The 22,328-nt window shown below is 40.3% G+C and overlaps 1 protein-coding gene across 1 annotated transcript in view; it reads left to right on the forward strand.

The window, feature by feature from the left end:
• prkcba (protein kinase C, beta a) overlaps positions 1 to 19,450 on the forward strand; it is a 47,615-nt gene extending 28,165 nt beyond the window's left edge. Inside the window, 12 exon segments of the mRNA XM_072657746.1 lie at positions 290 to 446; positions 698 to 832; positions 968 to 1,064; positions 3,933 to 4,079; positions 6,225 to 6,398; positions 6,598 to 6,689; positions 7,620 to 7,682; positions 8,071 to 8,209; positions 9,543 to 9,623; positions 9,743 to 9,850; positions 10,641 to 10,781; positions 15,743 to 19,450. Of these exon segments, the coding sequence (XP_072513847.1) occupies positions 290 to 446; positions 698 to 832; positions 968 to 1,064; positions 3,933 to 4,079; positions 6,225 to 6,398; positions 6,598 to 6,689; positions 7,620 to 7,682; positions 8,071 to 8,209; positions 9,543 to 9,623; positions 9,743 to 9,850; positions 10,641 to 10,781; positions 15,743 to 15,892 (1,484 nt within the window). The 3' untranslated portion in view covers positions 15,893 to 19,450.
• The last annotated feature ends 2,878 nt before the right edge of the window (positions 19,451 to 22,328 follow it).

The raw sequence follows: 22,328 nt of genomic DNA on the forward strand, positions 1-22,328 counted from the left end.
TTGTCATGCATTGTCATTGCCCTGCATCTCCATTTTTGCCCTGTGGATCTTGCACACTGTGTCACATTTTTAATAATAAATGGAACAATAGAAATGCTTCTAAATGACTAAATGAATGAAATCATTTCCATTGAAGCATTGATTTGTGTGACTGCGACTATACGTGTCTTGTTAAGGGACCCTTGTTGTGAGTTATTACTGTATACAGCACAAAAATGCGTCCAAACTTCTGAACGTGCAGCACTTAAAAATATTTTTTTCTTTACACTTGTTTCTATGGTTCTGTCAGTCAAGGAGGCTCGTAACCTGGTGCCCATGGACCCCAATGGCTTGTCGGACCCATACGTGAAGCTCAAACTGATCCCAGACCCCAAGAGTGAGAGCAAGCAGAAGACCAAAACCATCAAGTGCTCCCTCAATCCCACATGGAATGAAACCTTCACTTTGTAAGTTAAGGAATAAAGCACATCGACCTGAAAGTGGGGACTGAGCTGCTTTGATGCTGTGTGGAATGTTATAATTGCTTATTAATTGATTTATTAATTCATTATAATGATTATTAATAAATACATGTTTTAATATTCAGTATTTGCACTGTACTGTTCTAGTTCCCCTACATTGCATTGTTTTCATAAAAGGTCATAGGTTCTATACCCCTAATGCACATTGTGTGTGTGTGTGTGTGTGTTGCTTGTAGCAAATTACGGGAGTCGGATAAGGACCGGCGCCTGTCGGTGGAGGTGTGGGACTGGGATCTGACCAGCAGGAATGACTTCATGGGCTCTCTCTCTTTCGGTATCTCTGAGCTCCAGAAAAAAGGGGTCAGTAGCTGGTAAGGGGGCTGCTGAGGAGATTTATACAGCTGTTCAGAACACATGGAAAGACGCCACGAGACCCACGGGTTTGTGCTGTCGACTGCAACTGCAGAAAGTGTGTGTGTGTGTGTGTGTGTGTGTGTGTGTTGTAGGTATAAGTTGTTGGGGCAAGAAGAAGGGGAATATTTTAATGTTCCAGTTCAACCAGAAGGCGAGGAAGGAAATGAAGAACTGCGGCAGAAATTTGAGGTTTAACCTTTTCACTTTTCATCTGTTCTGTTTCATTTACTGTCTAAAATAGCTAAACTATATCTGGCAAACTTAACTAACTTAGTCCAGCGTTTGTTTGTGTGTTTGTGTTTTTTATTTCATTCTTGCAACTGAGGCATTATTTTGATGCTAATACCTTAGTTCTGTCCTAGTAAGTTAGCACTAGTTCTGTCCTGGTAATTTAGCACTAGTTCTGTCCTAGAGCCTTAACTATGTCCTAGCGTGTTAGTTCTGTCCTAGTAAGTTAGCACTAGTTCTGTCCTAGAGCCTTAACTATATCCTAGTGTGTTAGTTCTGTCCTGGTAATTTAGCACTAGTTCTGTCCTAGAGCCTTAACTATGTCCTAGCGTGTTAGTTCTGTCCTACTAAGTTAGCACTAGTTCTGTCCTAGTAAGTTAGCACTGGTTCTGTCCTAGAGCCTTAACTATGTCCTAGCGTGTTAGTTCTGTCCTAGTAAGTTAGCACTAGTTCTGTCCTAGCGTCTTTTTTCTGTCCTAGTGTGTTAGTTCTGTCCTAGTAAGTTAGCACTAGTTCTGTCCTAGCGTCTTTTTTCTGTCCTAGTGTGTTAGTTCTGTCCTAGTAAGTTAGCACTAGTTCTGTCCTAGCGTCTTTTTTCTGTCCTAGTGTGTTAGTTCTGTCCTAGTAAGTTAGCACTAGTTCTGTCCTAGAGCCTTAACTATGTCCTAGCGTGTTAGTTCTGTCCTAGTAAGTTAGCACTAGTTCTGTCCTAGAGCCTTAACTATGTCCTAATGTGTTACTTCTGTCCTGGTAATTTAGCACTAGTTCTGTCCTAGCGTCTTTTTTCTGTCCTAGTGTGTTAGTTCTGTCCTAGTAAGTTAGCACTAGTTCTGTCCTAGAGCCTTAACTATATCCTAGTGTGTTAGTTCTGTCCTAGTAATTTAGCACTAGTTCTGTCCTAGAGCCTTAACTATGTCCTAGCAAGTTAGCACTAGTTCTGTCCTAGCGTCTTTTTTCTGTCCTAGCGTGTTAGTTCTGTCCTAGTAAGTTAGCACTAGTTCTGTCCTAGAGCCTTAACTATATCCTAGTGTGTTAGTTCTGTCCTAGTAATTTAGCACTAGTTCTGTCCTAGAGCCTTAACTATGTCCTAGCGTGTTAGTTCTGTCCTAGTAAGTTAGCACTAGTTCTGTCCTAGCGTCTTTTTTCTGTCCTAGCGTGTTAGTTCTGTCCTAGTAAGTTAGCACTAGTTCTGTCCTAGAGCCTTAACTATATCCTAGTGTGTTAGTTCTGTCCTAGTAAGTTAGCACTAGTTCTGTCCTAGAGCCTTAACTATGTCCTAGCGTGTTAGTTCTGTCCTAGTAAGTTAGCACTAGTTCTGTCCTAGAGCCTTAACTATGTCCTAGCGTGTTAGTTCTGTCCTAGTAAGTTAGCACTAGTTCTGTCCTAGAGCCTTAACTATGTCCTAATGTGTTACTTCTGTCCTGGTAATTTAGCACTAGTTCTGTCCTAGCGTCTTCGTTCTGTCCTAGTAAGTTAGCACTAGTTCTGTCCTAGAGCCTTAACTCTGTCCTAATGGGTTAGTTCTGTCCTGGTAATTTAGCACTAGTTCTGTCCTAGCGTCTTCGTTCTGTCCTAGTAAGTTAGCACTAGTTCTGTCCTAGAGCCTTAACTCTGTCCTAATGGGTTAGTTCTGTCCTGGTAATTTAGCACTAGTTCTGTCCTAGAGCATTAACAATGTCCTAGTGTGTTAGTTCTGTCCTGGTAATTTAGCACTAGTTCTGTCCTAGAGCCTTAACTATGCCCTAGTGTGTTAGTCCTGTCCTAGTGTGTTAGTTCTGTCCTAGTAAGTAAGCACTAGTTCTGTCCTATAGCCTTAACTATATCATAGTGTGTTTGTTCTGTCCTAGTGTTTTAGCTCTGTCCTAGTAAGTTAGCACTAGTTCTGTCCTAGAGCCTTAACTATGTCCTAGTAATTTAGCACTAGTTCTGTGCTAGTGCATTAACTCTGCCCTACTGTGTTAGTCCAGTCCTACTGTTTTAGTCCAGTCCTACTGTGTTAGTACTGTCCTACTGTGTTAGCTTTATTCTAGTTAGCACTAGCTCTGTCCTATTGTGTTAACTCCTTCTTGATGCATTAGCTTTGTGCTAGTACGGTGACTCTGTTCCAGTATATTAGCTTGATGCTAGTAAGTTAGCTCTGCGCAAGTGCATTAGCTTGGTCCCAGTGCTAGTCAATTAGCTAGTGCATTAGCTTGGTGCTGACACATTCGATTGATGCTGGCATGTTAGCTAGCTTAGTGCTTACGATTATAGTGAGAATAATAATCACAATTATTAATACAAATTATATTAAAAATATTATTCAAAAATATTGTAAAAGGTGGTAAAACTATATAATTGTATTGATTAATTAACTTTATTCATTTGGCCCTATAGTCTATTAATGCTAGTTATTAAATTTGGTAAATGAATAAATGTTTATGTATTAATGTTTATTAACATTACAGTTGTGTGATTGTAGATATATTTAACTCCCTTCTAATCTCTCTCTCTCTCTTTCTCTCACACACACACACACACACACACACACTCACACACAGTGACCGTCCAGGTGTCCTATTTTTATGGTCACCCTATAGTAGTCTTAGAAAGCTTGTTGGCGGTAGTGCTTTAGCTCACTAGTTTGGTGCTAGTGCACTAGCTCAGCACTAGTGTGTTAGCTCTAGTGCCTTAACTAGAAGACTCCCAGTGTATTAGCTTTTGGCTAACATGCCAGCATGGACCTAATGTTTCAGGATTGGTATTTAGAGTCAGCTGAGCCGCACTGTATGTTTTATCATAATGGCGTGAGCTTTGAGAAGGTTAACAACTCTCCGTTTCTCTCCTCAGAGGGCCAGGATTGGTCCAGGCAATAAGAATACAGACAGTTCATCGTCCAACGATATCTCCAAATATGACACCAATGGCAACCAGGATCGTGTGAAGCTCTCAGATTTCAATTTTGTCATGGTGCTTGGCAAAGGAAGCTTTGGCAAGGTAACGTACACAGGTGGGACGTGTAAGAGTGTGTTCTGCCATCGAATTTCCCACTAACGCAGGTGAACTCGGACATAGGGAGACATATTCAGTCACTCATATTGAAAGGCGGCCCGACAAACACAACCTCAACATATTTATTCATTAATAGTATTTATTCTTCAATAGCATCTGATCTTATTCGCTTTATATGAAGCGTTTGGGTGTTTGTTTGCTGTGGTCTGCCATAAGTAGTGCCATAAGTGCCAGTGTTTTTAGAGCGAATCATTGGAAGTAGAAGTATAATACTTGTATAAACCTACATCTTTATTAATAATGACTTTTTAATAGATATTAATAGATAAACAACAAATTGAAACAATTATGGTAAAAGATAACGTGTAATAATTAAGGTAAAAAATTCAACGCAAAACAGTAGTTAGCTATTGTTTAAGGCACTTAGGCTCACTGACTGTTATTTAGTCAGTGCATTTAAGGCAAATCTTTATTATCAGAGCTCTTTGTGCCTAAAACAATATATTATCTTGTTAAAGTTTTAGATTCCATACTTTTATTTATTTAACTGAGAAAATATAAAAAAAATGCAATCTCATAAAAATCCACAGACATTACGAAAACATGTAATCCTGAAAGTGTCCTAATGCAGGAACTTGCTACTGGAATACTATAGAAATGCACATGTCTATAAGTTTTGGGATACAGTTTTCATTATTTATTATTATAATTAATATTTTTATTTAAAATTTTTCACAATTTAAGGCGTAGGTAGTCGTTCAGAGTGGGTTTGGTGTGATGGTTCCTTGTTGAGTTTTGTATGTAATACAAACGATGGTAAAATATTGACAAATCTGAAGCGTTGGGGGACTATTTGGCCTAACTACAGCCTGCAGGTACACCTTCAGGCTAAAACCTAAATTAAAACTACTGCAAAATCAAACTACTTTCACGCTGAACACGGAACACTCAAGCTGTGCAGTCAAACACATTATTCTCAATGGGACAGACGTATGAGGTCATGTGTTTGCCCGAGTCTCAATGTGGCCAATAGGAGAGCAGTGTGTGATGGTTTCCTCCACCATGAATGAAAGGCTATTTTATCGGCTTCCGAGCATGAGCTGTATGAAAACCTAAGGCTCTATCTTACACCTAGCGCTGCGATGCTCATTGCTATCTCACCTCCCGCCAACAGTCTATTTTCACGCCTTCCGTCTGCGTTGTTTAATCAACAGCGCTGCTTGTAAATATATATCTACGCCAGTGAGCGCAGTGGTCTCGAAATGAGGGGTGTTCAAGTCTATTTCTGTATATCTCTGCCGTGGAAAACACAAGAGCTCCACTGACTGAAAACAGCCTAGACAGACGTTCGTCAACAGTCAGACGTTCGTTGCTATCTCGGCAGTGAATTGTCAACACAGGCGCGTGCAGCTCGGCGCTAGTACACCCCCCACGCTTTACACCACAAATAGCAACCCGCCAAGGTCAGTCTGACCGCACCTGGCTCTTAAAGGGATGGTGAGCGACAAGCTGATTGGTTTATTACTACACTTTACGCCCAAGAAAACACACCCACGATTCATTAAGAGACTTTTCAAACCACACAAGGTGTACTTTTCCTGCCGTAACAGTGATTGCAAAGACACACCGACTTGCCCTTAATCAAGCTGTGCGGTGCACGGTCGACGGCTCGTCAAAAGATCGCTACAATAGGACCCTTAGGATGAAAAGCCGGGCTCTGCCCAAGCTAGTCTTCCAGGTTTGCACCAAGCTGGTACCAGCGGTTAAACTAAGCTATGAAGAGGAGCCTCTGAAATTAAGGTGCTGTCCCCAACTAGCCAGTTGCACCGGCGCCCCCTACTGTTGTGCCCAGACGCAAGTGGTGTGGACAGCTCAGTGTGAGACATCAGGCGACAGCTTTCTGTGAGGGAGCTTTAGGCTTCTCTAGGAAAGAACATCTCACACCAACTTCACTCAAAATGACGGTGTTTACATCCTAAGCTTTTAATGATGATGCAGATTTTAAGATTTGGTAGAGTTCCCCTTTAAACTTCTCCTTTAAAGGTACTATAGGGTTTTATGGCAGTGATAATATACTGTGTAGGTCTGATCTCCCTCTCTCCCTCTCTCACTCTCACTATCTCTGTCCAGGTGATGCTGGCGGAGCGTAAGGGAACGGATGAGCTGTACGCAGTGAAGATCCTGAAGAAGGACGTGGTGATTCAGGATGATGACGTGGAGTGTACAATGGTGGAGAAGCGAGTTCTCGCTCTGTCTGGGAAGCCTCCTTTCCTCACACAGCTGCACTCCTGCTTTCAGACTATGGTACAGAGCCCAGTGTCTCATCTTTTTTTTTTTTTTTGGTGTTGAACTAAGGTCTACTTCTGCTTTCAGGTCCCACGTGCACATACATGCACTTTTACTGGAGAGTGCAGATTTACTCACATCCTCTTTTGAGGCTTCTTTTATCTCTAACGTTATATCTAACGTTCTCGCTCTTGTGTTCCTCTGTGTGGTGACGCAGGACCGCCTGTATTTTGTGATGGAGTACATCAACGGTGGGGACCTGATGTACCAGATACAGCAAGTGGGAAAGTTTAAGGAACCTCATGCCGTGTAAGTGCGCACACAGTTGGCTTTTCTGGCTGAGCTGAAAGATACAGAACCGTCCCCGAAAGTGAAGGAAGCTTGTGGACTGAGGTGGTGGGGTAGCACTACAGGATTTTACACAAATATGACTCGCAGTTCTCACAGTTCCTTTTCCTGTCTGCTCCATCAGAGTATACTGCGAATATACTGAGTATCGAAACCCAGGGTAGCAATGCTATTCTGCATGTTATAGTCAGTAAAGCATCAGCAGGAATTTTAAAGCTGTTATTTTAAGCCAAAAATGTTACATAATGAAGCAAACGCTGAAAAGAACACCCTGCCTACAGTGAAACATGGAGGTGGTCGGTGATACTCTAGGGCTTATTGGCTTCCTCTGGCACTGGAAACCCGCAGAGTGTGGAGGAAAGGGAAGATGGAAATCCTAAGCGAAAACCTCTTGCCTTCTATGAGGAAGCTGAAGCTTGGGCATCATTGGACCTTGCAACAGGACAATGATCTCAAGCATACCTTAAAAGCTCTGTTTCTGAAGAAGTCCTGGAAGGTTCTGGAGTGGCCGTCACAGTCGTCTTGAGACTTGAACCCCATACAAAATCTCTGGTGGGATTTGAAGAAGGAGGTTGACGAAGCAGCAAACCCAAGAATCTTGGAGAAACTGGAGGTCATTGGTCCTGAGGAATGGGCTGAGAATGGATTGGGCTGCCAGAAGCTAGTGTAGCTGTATCCTAGCATAGCCTGGCATAGTTGGTATTATAGGGTGGTATTGGTGTCCTCTCTGGGTCCTCTCAGTGCTAATAAGCCTAATTTGCAGTGGTGGTTACTGTTGCACAAAAACCCTCACATCCCTACATTACAAAATCAGACCAATGCAATGATGTGATAAAAGTCTTCTTTTTGTATGGTGTGTGTGTGTGTGTGTGTGTGTGTGTGTGTGTGCAGGTTCTATGCTGCTGAGATTGCTATTGGCCTATTCTTCCTCCACTCAAAAGGCATAATTTACAGGTGAGCAGCTCTCTACAGATGGATACTGCAAAATGGCAGCAGTCTAATACCAGATGCTGATAGTGGGTCAGAAGTGTATCAGAAGTAAATGCTGGATTGGAGATGGGAGCACCTCGTTTTCTACTCTGTGTGCTGTAGTGCTGTTAGCATTAGTCGAGTGTTAGAGTAGTTATCATTGAGAAAAACCATAGCCTACTTTAAGAAGCTTATCTTAAGACCAGAGCTTAAGCCAAGTGCTTTACGCCAGTTTTATAGATGGCGGTATCTGTAGCCGAGGCCCTGCTCAGCTAAGCGAGTAAAAGATGACCCGTATACCAAAAGGCATGCATGTAAAGATGACGCTCACAGCAGTGGAAATGCATGAGGGTCTTTCTGTTTGCGTCCACAGAGATCTAAAGCTGGATAACGTGATGTTGGATTCAGAGGGACATATTAAGATTGCTGATTTCGGTATGTGCAAAGAGAACATGCTCGACGGCATCACCACAAAAACCTTCTGTGGAACCCCAGACTACATTGCTCCTGAGGTGGGTGCGTTTATGAGCTTTGTGAATGTTTGGTTTCATAGCATTTAGGGTCAAAATGATCTGTGGACCACAGTTTCACGGCCAACTGAATGGTCCTGACTTTCCCAAGTGTTTATTAGTGCTGCAAAACAATTTTAAAAAGTAATAAATAAATAAAAAATAGCAATGAATCACAGTATTCTGAGTGTACAGCCATAATCCTGCAAAACCTTAGCAACAGGACGCCTTTTGGACTATTCTGTAGATCATAGTCCACAGTAAATGTACCAGTGTTAAATCAACACTTGTAGTGTAGTTCAGTATTTATCAGGACTATATACAAAACTATATTTTTAGTTTATATAAACTAAAATACTATATGTGTAGGTGGTGTGTGTGGGTGTGTGTGTGTGTGTGTGTGTGTGTGTGTGTGTGTATATAATATACTCTCTATATATATTAAACGCTAGTATGTAGTGTCTGCCATCAGACTCCACAACCAGCACTGCTCCCAGCAGACCACATACACACACACTTAAACTACATACACGTGTTCAGGGAACAGAGGTCCCTCAATGTAAACATACAATATGCAATACCCCCCCACACACACACAGACGTGCAATTCAGGGTCAATTTGCAATTATCTGTAAATAATATTGCTTTTTTTACTTCTATTATTTATATTATATTTTATATATATATATATATATATATATATATATATATATATATATATATATATATATATATATATATAGTGGTAATGTATCTAGGTTTTCTACGACACTGAGAATTTCCCCTCTGTGGGACTAATAAAGGATTATCTTATCTTCTAAACATACTGTATGTGTATATGTATAAATGTATGTTTATATGTATTTACGTATCTATCTCATGGCTGTCCTGCAAAACCTTGCCAACATCACAGTAAAAGGAAAGCGCATATAGAACGCCAGGAAGCACATATAGAAAATATATAATCTCTATATAATACTACTAATTATACTATTAATAACAATATAAGTATATATAAATATGTGCTACTGATGGAAGTTAACAAAGCCATGTGTTGGCATGGGGTGTCCGAGAAAACTATAGCCCCTCGTTCACCAATCATCCTAAGAATTTTCTTACATTTGGTCGTAGGAAACGTCCTAACAAAAAGTCTACTTCAGATTGGTCAGGTGATTTTAAACATTTGGAAAAAAAAAAAGTTTGGTTCCTCCAGGTTTCTCCTGGACGCCCCCCCAGTCCAGCCATCACAGCGTGGATGTGTTCAATTCTCATATATGTATATATATATATATGAGAGAGATTCCTCTGACCTTCTGATTTCTGTCTTCTGTTTCAGATTATTGCTTATCAGCCCTATGGGAAGTCTGTTGACTGGTGGGCCTATGGCGTTCTACTTTATGAAATGTTAGCAGGACAGGTAAAGTAATGCTGTGCCTTTACAGCTACTGATTCATGCATTTCTAACGTCCAACTGATCTTGTTCTCGACCTAAATGGCATGAAATCGTCCTCATTATCCTCATTTTAATCCCTCTAGCCCCCGTTTGATGGTGAAGATGAAGACGAGCTCTTCCAGTCCATTATGGAACACCACGTATCCTACCCTAAACCCATGTCTAAAGAAGCAGTGGCCATATGCAAGGGAGTAAGTGCACACACACAAACATACACACACACGATGTCACGATGACCATTTCAGATCTGCGTATTCGCTACAATACTCAACCACTCAACTGTGGGATAAACCAACCCGATGAGCAAATGACCTGAACAAAAAGACCTGTGTTCAGTATCCAGATGCACAGCTAGTTAACCTATAATCCATTTAACACTATGGGCTCTATTGTAGAGATCTGTAGACGAGCAGTCAACCGTGCAGCTTGATTTAGGGCGTGTCGGTGTGTCTTTGCTGTCGTAACTACAGGAAAAGTTCGCCATGCCACTCAAAACGTCATGTACTGAGTCTCTTAATTAATCGTGGGTGTGTTTTTTTGGGGGCGTAACGTGCAGTAATAAAGGGGAATCGGCGAAAGTCATGCTGATTGGTTTAAGAGCCAGGTGTGGTCAGTCTGACCTTGGCGGGTTGCTATTTCAGTGGTGTAAAGCGCGGGGTGGATGTACGAGCGTCGGGCTGCACGTGCCTTTGTTGACAATTCACTGCCCAGATAGCAACGAATGTCTGACTGTTGATGAACGTCTGTTTAGCCTGTTTTCAGTCAGTGGAGCTCCTCCTGTGTTTCCCATGAGCACAACGGATGTAGAGAACTTTCTAGTTCTTATTTTGACCAAGGCGTCTCTTACAGAGCAGTAGCAGAAGATACAGGCAGGCATGTTCTTCAACACGTACCTAGAAGACTTTTAAGGTGGATTTACTCTTTCTGTTCACACACACACACAGACTTTCTCTCGCTGACATACTATGCTGTGTCTTTTAGTTGATGACCAAGCACCCGGGCAAGCGTTTGGGCTGTGGTCCAGAAGGGGAGCGAGATATTAAGGAACATGCATTCTTCCGTTACATGGACTGGGAGAAACTGCAGAACAAAGAGGTTCAACCTCCATTCAAACCCAAAGCAGTAAGTAACAGCCCTACACCTGTGTGTGTGTGTGTGTGTGTGTGTGTGTGTGTGTGTGTGTGTGTGAGAGAGAGAGAGAGTTCTTGTACTGCTGATAGGACAGCATGGAAAATTAGACTAGAGTAGATGGGGTTAGGTTTAGGTCAGGGTTAATCAGGATAAGTAGGATTAAAGTTAGTGTTAGGCTGATGTTTAGGGTTAACATGGTGAGGACTAGGGTTAGGTTTAGGGTCACTATGGTGATGTTAGAGTTAAGGTCCGGGTTAAGATTAGGGTTCAATTTAAGTTACATTCAGGGTTGGTAGGATAAGGGTTAAGGTTATTATGGTGATGGATAGGTGATGGATAAGGCTAAGGATAGGTTTAGGGTTAGTATGGTCAGGTTTAGGACTAGTATGGTTACAGTTAGGGCTTTGTTCAGGTTAGGGTTAAGGTTAAGTTTAGTAGGGTTCAGGTTAGGATTAAGTTTGGGTTTAGTAGGGTTAGGGTTAAGATTAGGTTTAGTATGGTTATGATTAGGGTTACATTTATGTATTAGTGTTAAGATTAAGTTTAGTAGGGTTTAGGTTAGGATTAAGTTTGGGTTTAGTAGGGTTAGTGTTAAGATTAGGGTTAGGGTTAAGATTAGGTTTAGTATGGTTACGATTATGGTTACATTAATGTATTAGTGTTAAGATTAGATTTAGTAGGGCTCAGGTCAGGGTTAAGTTTAGGTTTAGTAGGATTCAGGTTAGGATTAAGATTACGTGTAGTAGGGTTAGGGTTAAGATGAGGTTTGGTAGGGTTCAGGTTAGGGCTAGTATGGAAATGGTTTGTAAGCTTCAGATTAGGGTTATGTTTAGGTTAGGCTGGTGATTATGGTTATTAGGATTAAGATCAGGGTTAAGATTAAGGTTAGACCTAGGTGTAAATGCAGCATTGCTCCACTACAACAGTACATAAATCAACGCCTGTCCTACTTCATATAGTAAAACCAGAATGTGTGTGTGTGTGTGTGTGTGTGTGTGTGTACACATTAGTGCATTGGTGCTTCTATATGTGTGTTTCAATCCATCCTACCGTCGCTGTTCTGAACACGAGCTTTAAGTAACTGATAAACTTATGAAGAAGGCTACTTCCTCGTCACCACAAGCAGAGACTTGCCATTCAGTAGGTAAACAGGGTTGACGGAGAGGTTAAACAGAAGACAAGTGTGGGCAAATCATATGCCAGCTCTTTGCCAGCCGTCGTTATTGACCTGTTTCCCAGCGTTTAGGGTCACTATGGTAATGGTCAGAGATAATGTTTGGGTTAAGATTAGGATTACATTTAGGGTTAGTAGAATAAGGGTTAAGGTAGCTATGGTGATGGATGGGTAAGTGTTAAGGTTAAGGTTAGGTTCAGGGTTAGTATGAAACAGTATGAGTTTCTATACTGCGTTAGGTTGTTTAAAAGGGTTCAGCTATCGTCGGGCCACCTGGGATATTGCGTAATTAACATTTTAGGTGCTGTAGGTTACATTCATCACTAATTAAAGACCAAAACACATGAAATAATTAGCATAACAGGGTGGTTATTGTGCATTATTACAACTAATTACATTTTTAGTGATTTTCACATTTCCTATTATATCCAATTATTTACTAATAAAGGTTTATGCATGGTAAATTATCCTTTTAGAATTGGGTCTTAATAAACACGCTAGTTTGCATTTCTTAAAATACAGTGTTACCTATAGTTTTAGGATTATTTCTTGAGGACAATTATCCAAGGTGAAGTGTCTGTTGATGTTCAATAACGTTTCAGGTAACTGATGATCAGTCCTGCACAATGGATTGGTGGGCTTTCTTGCATGAACTTTTTTTTTTTATTATTATTATTTGGGATATGGTCTGAACTATGCCTTGGCCATTCCAAAATGTTGCATTTCACCAGAGCAACCAGATTAAAGAAGATCTGACCACATATCGGGTCGAATTTATGCAGAAATTGAAATACTTGTAAAGGGTTCACAGACACTGTCCACATGCCAATCAACCACAACATCAAAACCACTGATGGGTGTAGTAAATGATTTGAATTAGCTGCTTCCAGGTGGGTGAAGGAAGGTGATGGAAGCCGGAAAATTGGTCAACCATAAGGATCTGAGCCACTATTTTCATAAGAGTCAAATTTTGTGTCCAAACGACTGAATCAGAACATCTCCAAAACATCAGACAGGTCTTGTGGTGGGGTCCCCGGTATGCAGTGGTCAGTACCCACCAAAAGTGTTCCAAAGGAGGAGAAGCGATGAACCTGCAACAGGGCCATGGGGGGCCCCACCACACAACTTAAAAGGATCTACTGCCACAGGCTTGGTACCAGAAACCACAGCACACTTTCAGAAGACTTGTGGGGTGTCGTGTCAAAGCTCTTTTGGTATTAAGCAGGTGGTTTTAATGTTATGACTGATGGGTATACATTCTGCATTAGTGATTACCTGATGTTCTGTACTAGTAAAGCTCCCCTAAACATACGATAGCACTGCTTTCATACGTCTGATTTCTCAAAATTGAAGGTGAAGGGAAGTTATTTGTATGCTCGACTTACAAAACATCTCCCTGGTGTTGGAAGCAGCTGAATTTCTATTCTTAGAGAGACTGTTAGTAATGCTAGGTTTGTCCTCGAAAGTCTATTTGGGTCAGCAACCCTTGTGCAGCATGAACTGGCACATGGCTGACCATAGTCCTGTTCTGTCAGATGAAGGAACCTCCAGCGAATTAGCTTTGAAAGTAAAGCCTGTGCTGATTCTGATTATATATCAGTGGTATGGGATTCTGTTATTGATCGGATACTGACATGACCGCTGATAATTCCAACTTGCCACATTCTTGCCGATGCACATACGGTCACCTGAAGTGGCCAGTTTCGTTTGCTCTTAGCTCACTGAAATGGATAGCATAGTGGAGAACACCACAGCCCTAAACCCCTTTGTTTCATGCAGGCATATCAGTGGGGTAGTCAGTTTTACTGTGGTCTATAAACACAAATAAAATTAACTTCACCACAGAGCTGAACAGTGGATCGAATAGTGTTACTTACATGGTATTGTTTATAACACGTCTGATTTAGCAAGCTAGTGGCTAGGTTTACATTTTCAGTCGCTGTACCATTACATCATGTATGTCCAAAATGTACAGATTATAAATATCCTATAGTTTAGAGGAGAGGGCAAAAATAGTCTTAACCTAAAAGTGTATGTAAAATTAGTTTATTCCAAGCAGAGCATTTCTATTGGTCCATTCATTTAGAATTATGCACACAGTGTAAGGAGGACAGAGGCTATATCATATCTATCTGTCTATCTATCTATCTATCTATCTATCTATCTATCAATCAATCTTTATTTATATAGCATCTTTCAGACAAATGAAATTCAAGGTGCTTCACAGGTAACTGTCGAAAGTATATGATAAAAAAGTAAGAATTAAACAAAAAATAATAAAAAAAATATTAAATATATAATATAAAACTAAAAGGTGAATAATTTAAGATTATAAGTTAAATAATAAAATAATAATAAAAAATTTAATCCCAGAACAATAAATAAACCCTGAAAATTACAACCCCTAGAATTGATCCTTTATTTATTAAAAGCATATTAATTTCTGGGTACATATTACCAGCTTTCCCATTTTATCAAATGCAAACAAAAGTCAAATTATTGGATCTTGGTGTCTGTGTTGGTCGTAGCAAGGTTATCTTTCATTTTAAGTATTTTGGTGTTTTTCTTACTTCTTAAGCACTTCCAGTGAGGAAGCTATGATCATATAGCTATGATGATTATTATTAATTTTATTTATTTATTATTATTTAATTTTTTTAGACTTTTTTTAGACTGCTAACTCCTCATAAACCCTCAGTCCAGTTTTGCGGGGTCTGAATCATTTAAATACATCTTCATTCAATCATTATGTGGGTTTTCTTTTTATCTTAAACTTCTTTCTTTTTTTCTTTTTTTTTTTTTAAATCCACCAAAAATGTTGTATAAAAACATCAGAGTTTGCATTTGGTTTGATCTCAGCTTTTTTTAAAAAGGCCCAAATGATGTCATCTCCTCTTTGTGATGTCATTTAAAGCAACACTACATTTATTTATAGCGTGACGGGGTGGTAAGGATAACTATATCTTATATATTGTGTAAACAGGGACACACACATTCATCCTGAAATGAACACATTTATCTGGTCATCTTTTCCATACAGATGTCTTATTGGTCAGTAGGGGCATGTGAGAATGGCCATGTACTAATGAAAAATTCTTAAAAATAGTATAATACGGGGCTCCAGCGGACCTTGGGTCCGCTGGAGCCCCGTATTATACTATTTTTAAGAATTTTTCATTAGCCTGCCATCAGCAGCCAGAGCCTGGTTCCTGGCCTTTGACCCCACTGTTATGATATGGGAACAGCTCCACTAGTTTGCATTGCTTTGCATGTAGCAACTGATTAGTAATGCTTAGGGTTTAAGAAAAGTCAATAAGGGATTAATAGCTTTGGGAAGCTCTGAAAACACACTTTGGCACATTTCGGATGCTCAGTGCTCTCCTCAAATGCTGTGGTCGCACCAGGCCGCCAGCCCTAGATTTTAGACCCCTTCTGCAACCTCTGAAACAAATGTTTCTTCAGCATTTGTTTGGCCTCCCATGTGTTTTCAGTTGAAGAATACATGATTACAGGAGGATTTACGGGATTAAAACATTGATTCCTGTTGCTGATCCGGCCCATAACTGTGATTCCAGTCTGAAAAGTGTCCGTTTTTGTCCAGTTTTCCTCATTTTGATGTTTTAATCCTGTTAATTTTTGTTTCCCCCATATTTGCTCTGCAGCTTTCTTATTTATTTTTTTATTTTTTTATTTGGTTGTTGTTGCCGCCTATTATTTAAATTATTTTATAACCTCCATCCTCCCATCCCACTCCTCTCTTCTCTCGTCCTCTCCACAGTGCGGTCGGGATGCAGAGAACTTTGATCGCTTTTTCACCCGCCACCCTCCAGTCCTGACCCCTCCCGACCAAGAAGTGATTCTTAACCTGGACCAGGCAGAGTTCCAGGGTTTCTCTTACGTTAACCCAGAATTTGCAGCTCAGGAATAGCAGCTCGAGTAGCCAGTACCGGCGCTCGACACGGGGACCAATCCGATCGGACTGAGGCGCAGTGAGCAGCCGAGCACAAGAGAGAAAAGTTTGTTTTGTTTTGTTTTTTTTTTTTTGTTTTTTTCTTTTTTTTAAATCAGTGGACCTACATTTGCCCATGCATTTTGTTTCATGCAATTCATGTTGGTTATTAATTACTAATAAAACATTTTAAACGTGCACATACATACATACACACACACATACACACTTTTTTTTTGTTTGTTTGTTTTTTTTTGTTTTACACGGCTTTTCCTTATTCGGTTTCATCCAAAACTTCCCTCTTGAAGGGGACCCCTACCAGTTCCTGCAGAATTTCGTCAGATTCAGACTTTCAAAATGGTCCGGTGTGAAGCTCAGCTAGTCCCAAACTCGCTCACGGTGGTGGTGAACAGAACTGAAGGCCTGTAGAGTTGAATGTCTCTGGAAGGTTCTAGACTCACTCATGGAAAGGCTATGAACACCCCTCCTAGTGCTCCTAGTGCTAGTTGAGTAGGGCTGCATAGTACACCGTTAGCAGCATCCGCAGGACGTGCAGCGTCAGGGGCAACGTCACATGATATCAAGCACCTCATTTTTGTGACATAACTATGATAAACAGATTGTATCGTTAATTTTACTCCAATTTCGGAATACACCGAGTGCATTATTAATACCACGACATGTTGGACCATTTACTTTGACATTGACTGGTGAAAATACCTGCATTCTTTATTTTAATATCACAATATGTAAATATCGTAGAAAGCACATCGTCGCTGTCCAATGAAAAACATGCATCTTTTAGATTGTGATATTTTTGTGTTGATTTCTTTTTTATTTAGGCAAAGGCAAAAACCTGCTTAACTCTGAATGGAAGTCAATGTAAAATAAGAGATTACTCCACTTTAGCTCATTTCTATTGGCCTATTCATTCAGAGTGACTTACACAGTGTACAGAGCAGCTCCGGGGTTCAAACCATGTAGAAAATAAATAAATATAAATAAAAATTGACAAATATGTAAGTACAAGTTTTCCACTAGACAGCAAATAGATATTTATTTATACATCCATTTTTTCAAAAATCATGCAGTCCTAGTTTTGAGAAGCCTCTTTAGATTTTCCACTGTTTTACCATCAAAAAACGTTACATATAAAACACACACTGTATCTGTGTACGTTCACTGGTCACTGGAAATAAATATAAATAAATATATGTTTTAATAGAAGAACTTACTGACCTATTTCTTTACAGTTGTGGTGACTACAGCACGGTTTTAGCCGTTTATTTACTTCACCAGTGAAGCTACACACTTCTGAATTTTAGATGTAATGTTGATGATGGTGAAATAGTGGCGAATCTGGAAATACGTACTATATTAAAGCGTATCCTAGCGCAGGGCCATCTGAGCTCAAATCAATATCACGGTTAATACAACATTTTACCTCGATTGCAATTAATGAGCAATTCCATAAGCTCAGTTTGCTTGGCGTTGGAGTTCTGGGATGTGGCGGAGTCACGTGACTGCACACGCAGTAGTATGTTTAAGGGGACCATACAGATTATAAAAAATAACATTAAAAATTGTCAGTAATCAGCATGGATATCGGTTTTGATTAATTTCTCTGTTCTTTATTGTACAGGTACCTGCCTAACAACCCCTAAATATATCCTTCCACTATTAATTATTATTATTATTATTATTAATAATTAAAAAAAAAAAACATCATCTCTTAGTCTATAGTCATTATCTCTAATATATCTTAGTTTTGATTAATTTTTGGTTAATTGTCCAGCACTAGCTTATCCTTTACTGTATTAGTTATGTGCCATACAACACCCTGAATGTATCCTTCCACTATGGACTGATAAAAAAAAAATACCTCATTCAAAACCATCAGAAAACAGTGTGTCTGGTATCAGGCAGTGCATCAGAGGTTCTGGATGTTGGTTTTGATACATTTTTAATGTCCTGCCCAGGCTAGCACATCCTTTATGCTATAAGTACCTGCCTTACAACACCCTGAATGTATCCTTCCACTATGAATTGATTTAAAAAAAATCCAGAAAACAGTGTGTCCGGCATCAGGCAGTGCATTACAACTTTTTATAATCAATATTTTGATGAAGTTCTGATTAATTGCCCACCCCTAGCCTATTCTTTATTGTATAGTTACGTGCCATACAACACCCTGAAAGTATCCTTCCACTATGAATTGATTTATGTGTGATTTATGTGTATTTATTCAGTGTGTCAGGTATCAGGCAGTGCATTCGTGGTTCTGAATATCAGCTTTGACTATTTTTTGACTAATTCCCAGACTAGCGTATCCTGTATTTCATAAATACCTGCTTTACAACATCCTAAATGTATCCAAATGTAAGAAAAAGTAGGAACTACCAGAGAACAGTGTGTCAGGTATCAGTGCATTAGAGGTTCTGGATAACCTTTATTGTATAGTCATGTGCCATACAACAGTATCCTTCCACTATGAATTGATAAAAAAAAAAAAAAAAACACAGAAAACAATGTGTCGGGTATCGATTTTGATTATTTTTATTAATTGCCCGGCTCTAGCTTCTCCTTTATTGTATAGGTACGTACCATACAACATCCTAAAAGTCTCCTTCTACTATGAATTAATAAAAAAAATTTAAATGGGAGTTTAATTCACCACCACCTTGAACAATTCTGACTAGGTCGGGTCACGCCAGACCACGCTTGAACCATTACAACTTACGATGCAATGCCTGGACTACATAAGAACATGAGCAGTGTGTTTTGAGTCAGATTCCATTTAATGAATGAATACTGTAATTTAATTATTCTTTATATGTCTACTATTTTCTGGGAGGAGGGGGGGGGGCGTATAAACAACCTCGAATGTTTCTCAAACGTGTGTGAGATACTGTATATGAAAATCACACTGAAACACACACACATATACACACACACATGCTCCCCTACACAACTGCCATGCAGCGTTCATGAAGCGTTTAATGTCATCGACCAGGTTGTTGACTAGGTCAGCCTGTTCCCTGCCCTTGTTGGATAGACATTATTGGTGGGTGGGTGTGGATTCCAAACTGTGCTCCTGCTCCACATCAGTGTGCCAAATCAAAAAGCCAGAGGTGAGCGCACAGGGTTCGGTCGCCATGTTTGACGGAGTCACTTTCGTCATGCCGTGTGGTGTGAATATTAGACATCCTGCATGAACTCGCATCTGCACTGCATCTGAGAAAACTGTACTGGAAATCCATGAAATCCATCCTTACTAGAGACTTTGAAACTTTACTCCATTCCGAAAGTGGTATTATTACTAAAATGATGAAAAAAGAGAACATATCCTTGTTTGATTTTTTGTTTGTTTGGTTTTTTTTTTGTGATTCCTCTGCCAAATCTGTGGTGTGCTACTTTGTTTGACCACATTTGAATGCCCTCCAGTATTTGGATGAGATAAACTCGGCTAACAGTGGACAGACTGTTTCTACACAAGGAAATTTCAGTGATATATTTGAAATATATTAATAAGCCTTTCATGTCTTGTTTGTTTCTCACATGAATACACACCGCTTTACTGGATTACCATCAAATGAAAAACACCTCTACAGCGGGGTCTGGAGGTCTGAAGTGGAAAAAATGCCTCTACTATGCATTTTTGGCAAAAAATAAATGCATGCATAGCATTTTTGTTGTGCTCTAAGTAATCTTAAGGGTATCACTTTACTTAGATGGTCCACTGAAGATGCCTCGGAGATGCTCACTTGACATTCAACTGATTGTCTATTAAATGCAACTGAACTCTAAGCTGAATGTAAATAACTGTCTACTGAATGTAACTTTTACCCTAGCCTTAACCTTAACTTCCAATCAACCCTAAATCTTAACCTTAAGCTTAACCCTACCCCTGAATCTACCCTAAACCCTAGAACTAACCCTAACCTTATTCTTGAATCAACTTTAATTCCTAACCTTAACCCTAATCTTAACCCAAACCCTTGAATCAACCCTAAACTCTAACCTTACCCTAACCAGGACCCTGAATCCTAATCCTAATCTAAACCCTACCCTTGAATCAACCCTAAAGCCTAACCCTGACCCCTAACCTTAACCCAAACCCTTGAATTAACCCTAACCTTATTCTTGAATGAACTTTAATTCATAACCTTAACCCTAATCTTAACCCTACCCTTAAATCAACCCTAAACTCTAACCTTACCCTAACCAGGACCCTGAATCTTAATCCTAATCTAAACCCTACCCTTGAATCAACCCTAAATTCTAACCTTAACCCTAACCTTACCCTTGAATCAACCCTAAAGCCTAACCCTGACCCCTAACCTTAACCCAAACCCTTGAATTAACCCTAACCTTAATATTGAATCAACCCTAAATCCAAATTCTAACCCTTACCTAAAATGTAATCCTAAATCCTAACCTTACCCTTGAATCAACCCTAAATTCTAATCCTAACCTTAAACTAAACCCTAGAATTAACCCTAACCTTATTCTTGAATTAACCCTAATTCCTAACCTTAACCCTAATCTTAACCCTACCCTTAAATCAACCCTAACCCCTAACCTTACCCTTAAATCAACCCTAAATCCTAACCATAACCCCTAACCCTTAACCCAAACCCTTGAATTAACCCCAATTCCTAACCTTAACCCTAATCTTAACTTAAACCTTAAAACAACCCTAAATCCTAACCCTAACCTAAAATGTAATCCTAAACCCTAACCTTACCCTTCAGTCAACCCTAAATCCTAACCCTGACCTCAATCTTAACCTAAAACCTTAAACATTACCCTAAAAGAAGTAAGATTAGAGAAATGTAGGGTTTCATTTAATACTCAACCATTTACATGAATCTACAATGAACCATCTAAGTAGTGTTACCATTTTTACTTTTATATAAGTATATTACTTTTATATGTATAAACTAAACTTATATAACTGAACTCTTTAAGCTCATCCATTAATATCAGCCTTTCAACCCTACATTTTCTCCAATGGGACTATTCCTATTTCTTTTCAGACATCCTGTTCTTTGCCTTTCTTATGTGCCGATTAGTTTCACAGCTTTTCGATAGCATCTGACTGAAAGAACAATAGAAACCTATAATATATAATATGCGGCAAGAACTCTTCCTATTGGACAGGCTTGACTTCAGGCTAATCTTGCTTTGCGGAAACTGTGTGAGAACATCATGATACAGCCATTGTGTAGGACCGCAGGGACCAGGCCCTCAAGTGACACTCCTCCCTAAGGGCACTCAATCCCATTGTGGGGTTGGGGGTGAGAGAGAACCCCTCTCTGGGCCTCTAGCTGAAGGTAGGAATGATCAAGCGTTCTCTTAAGCATTTGCGTCTTGTTTTTCTTGGTGTTTTGTGCTTCCTAGAACATGGTCTGTCTTCTTGTTTGTCTTCGTCCCTACCCGTTCGTACCTATGGGAGGGACCTGCCCTGCTCGGGTCGGGTCCCGTCCAAACTCTTCTTCCTCATCTCTGGAGGCCGGTTGGTTGTTTGGTTGTTTGGTTGGTTGGTTGGTTGATGTAGTGACTCACGTTGTGCTTCCTCTTCTTCGGACTGTCTTGTTCTGCCGTCTCGGCATCCCGTCACCTGCATCGTTCAGACCCATGGACTCTGGAGTCTTTTCACGCTGTGCCGCTGCCTCATAGCTCATTACTACTCTCTGTGTCTGGTCTTCTTCTGTGATGCTCCTTTTTTCTGTGTCAGAAACTGAAGCAATGTCCTGCAGCACTGTGGTTTTCTCTCAAAGCTAATTCTGGCTGTGGTGTAGCTGTCGGTATGCATGCAGTCTGTGGGTGCGAGTGCATGTATTGATGTTCTTTCTATCCAAGAGTCTAACAGGCGTCCCTACTTAGGCCTAATTTGTGAATTAAGGGGTAAACCTGAGCACAACATTGGGAACAGTACCTGTCTAGAAAGTCACATTGACTAAATATTGCACTATAGTCAGGCCTGGCTCTACCTGGAGAGGGGTGGTCATACAATACACCCCTCAATTTTGCATTTCTGTTGAGTCCGGCTACACTCCTCAAAATTAAAGGTGCAGGTGCACGTATTTGTCACTGTACAGCGAAATCTGTCCTCCGCATTTAACCCATCTGTGGTAGTGAACACACACACACCCAGAGCGGTGGGCAGCCAAGTCCAGCGCCCGGGGAGCAGAGAGGGTAAAGGGCCTTGCTCAAGGGCCCAACAGTGGCAGCTTGCCGAGCCCGGGAGTCGAACCCACAACCCTGTTATCAATAGCCCACAGCTCTAACCGCTGAGCCACCACTGCCCCACAAATATGGTGCTACAAGTGGTAATTTTGGGAGGAGGTGGGCGTGTCTACAGCAAGTCTGCGCAAGCACTCGGCCTAGTTTGCCCACCTTGTCTTATTAA

The sequence above is a fragment of the Salminus brasiliensis genome, chromosome 15 (assembly GCF_030463535.1).
Source record: "Salminus brasiliensis chromosome 15, fSalBra1.hap2, whole genome shotgun sequence".
Lineage (NCBI taxonomy): Eukaryota > Metazoa > Chordata > Actinopteri > Characiformes > Bryconidae > Salminus > Salminus brasiliensis.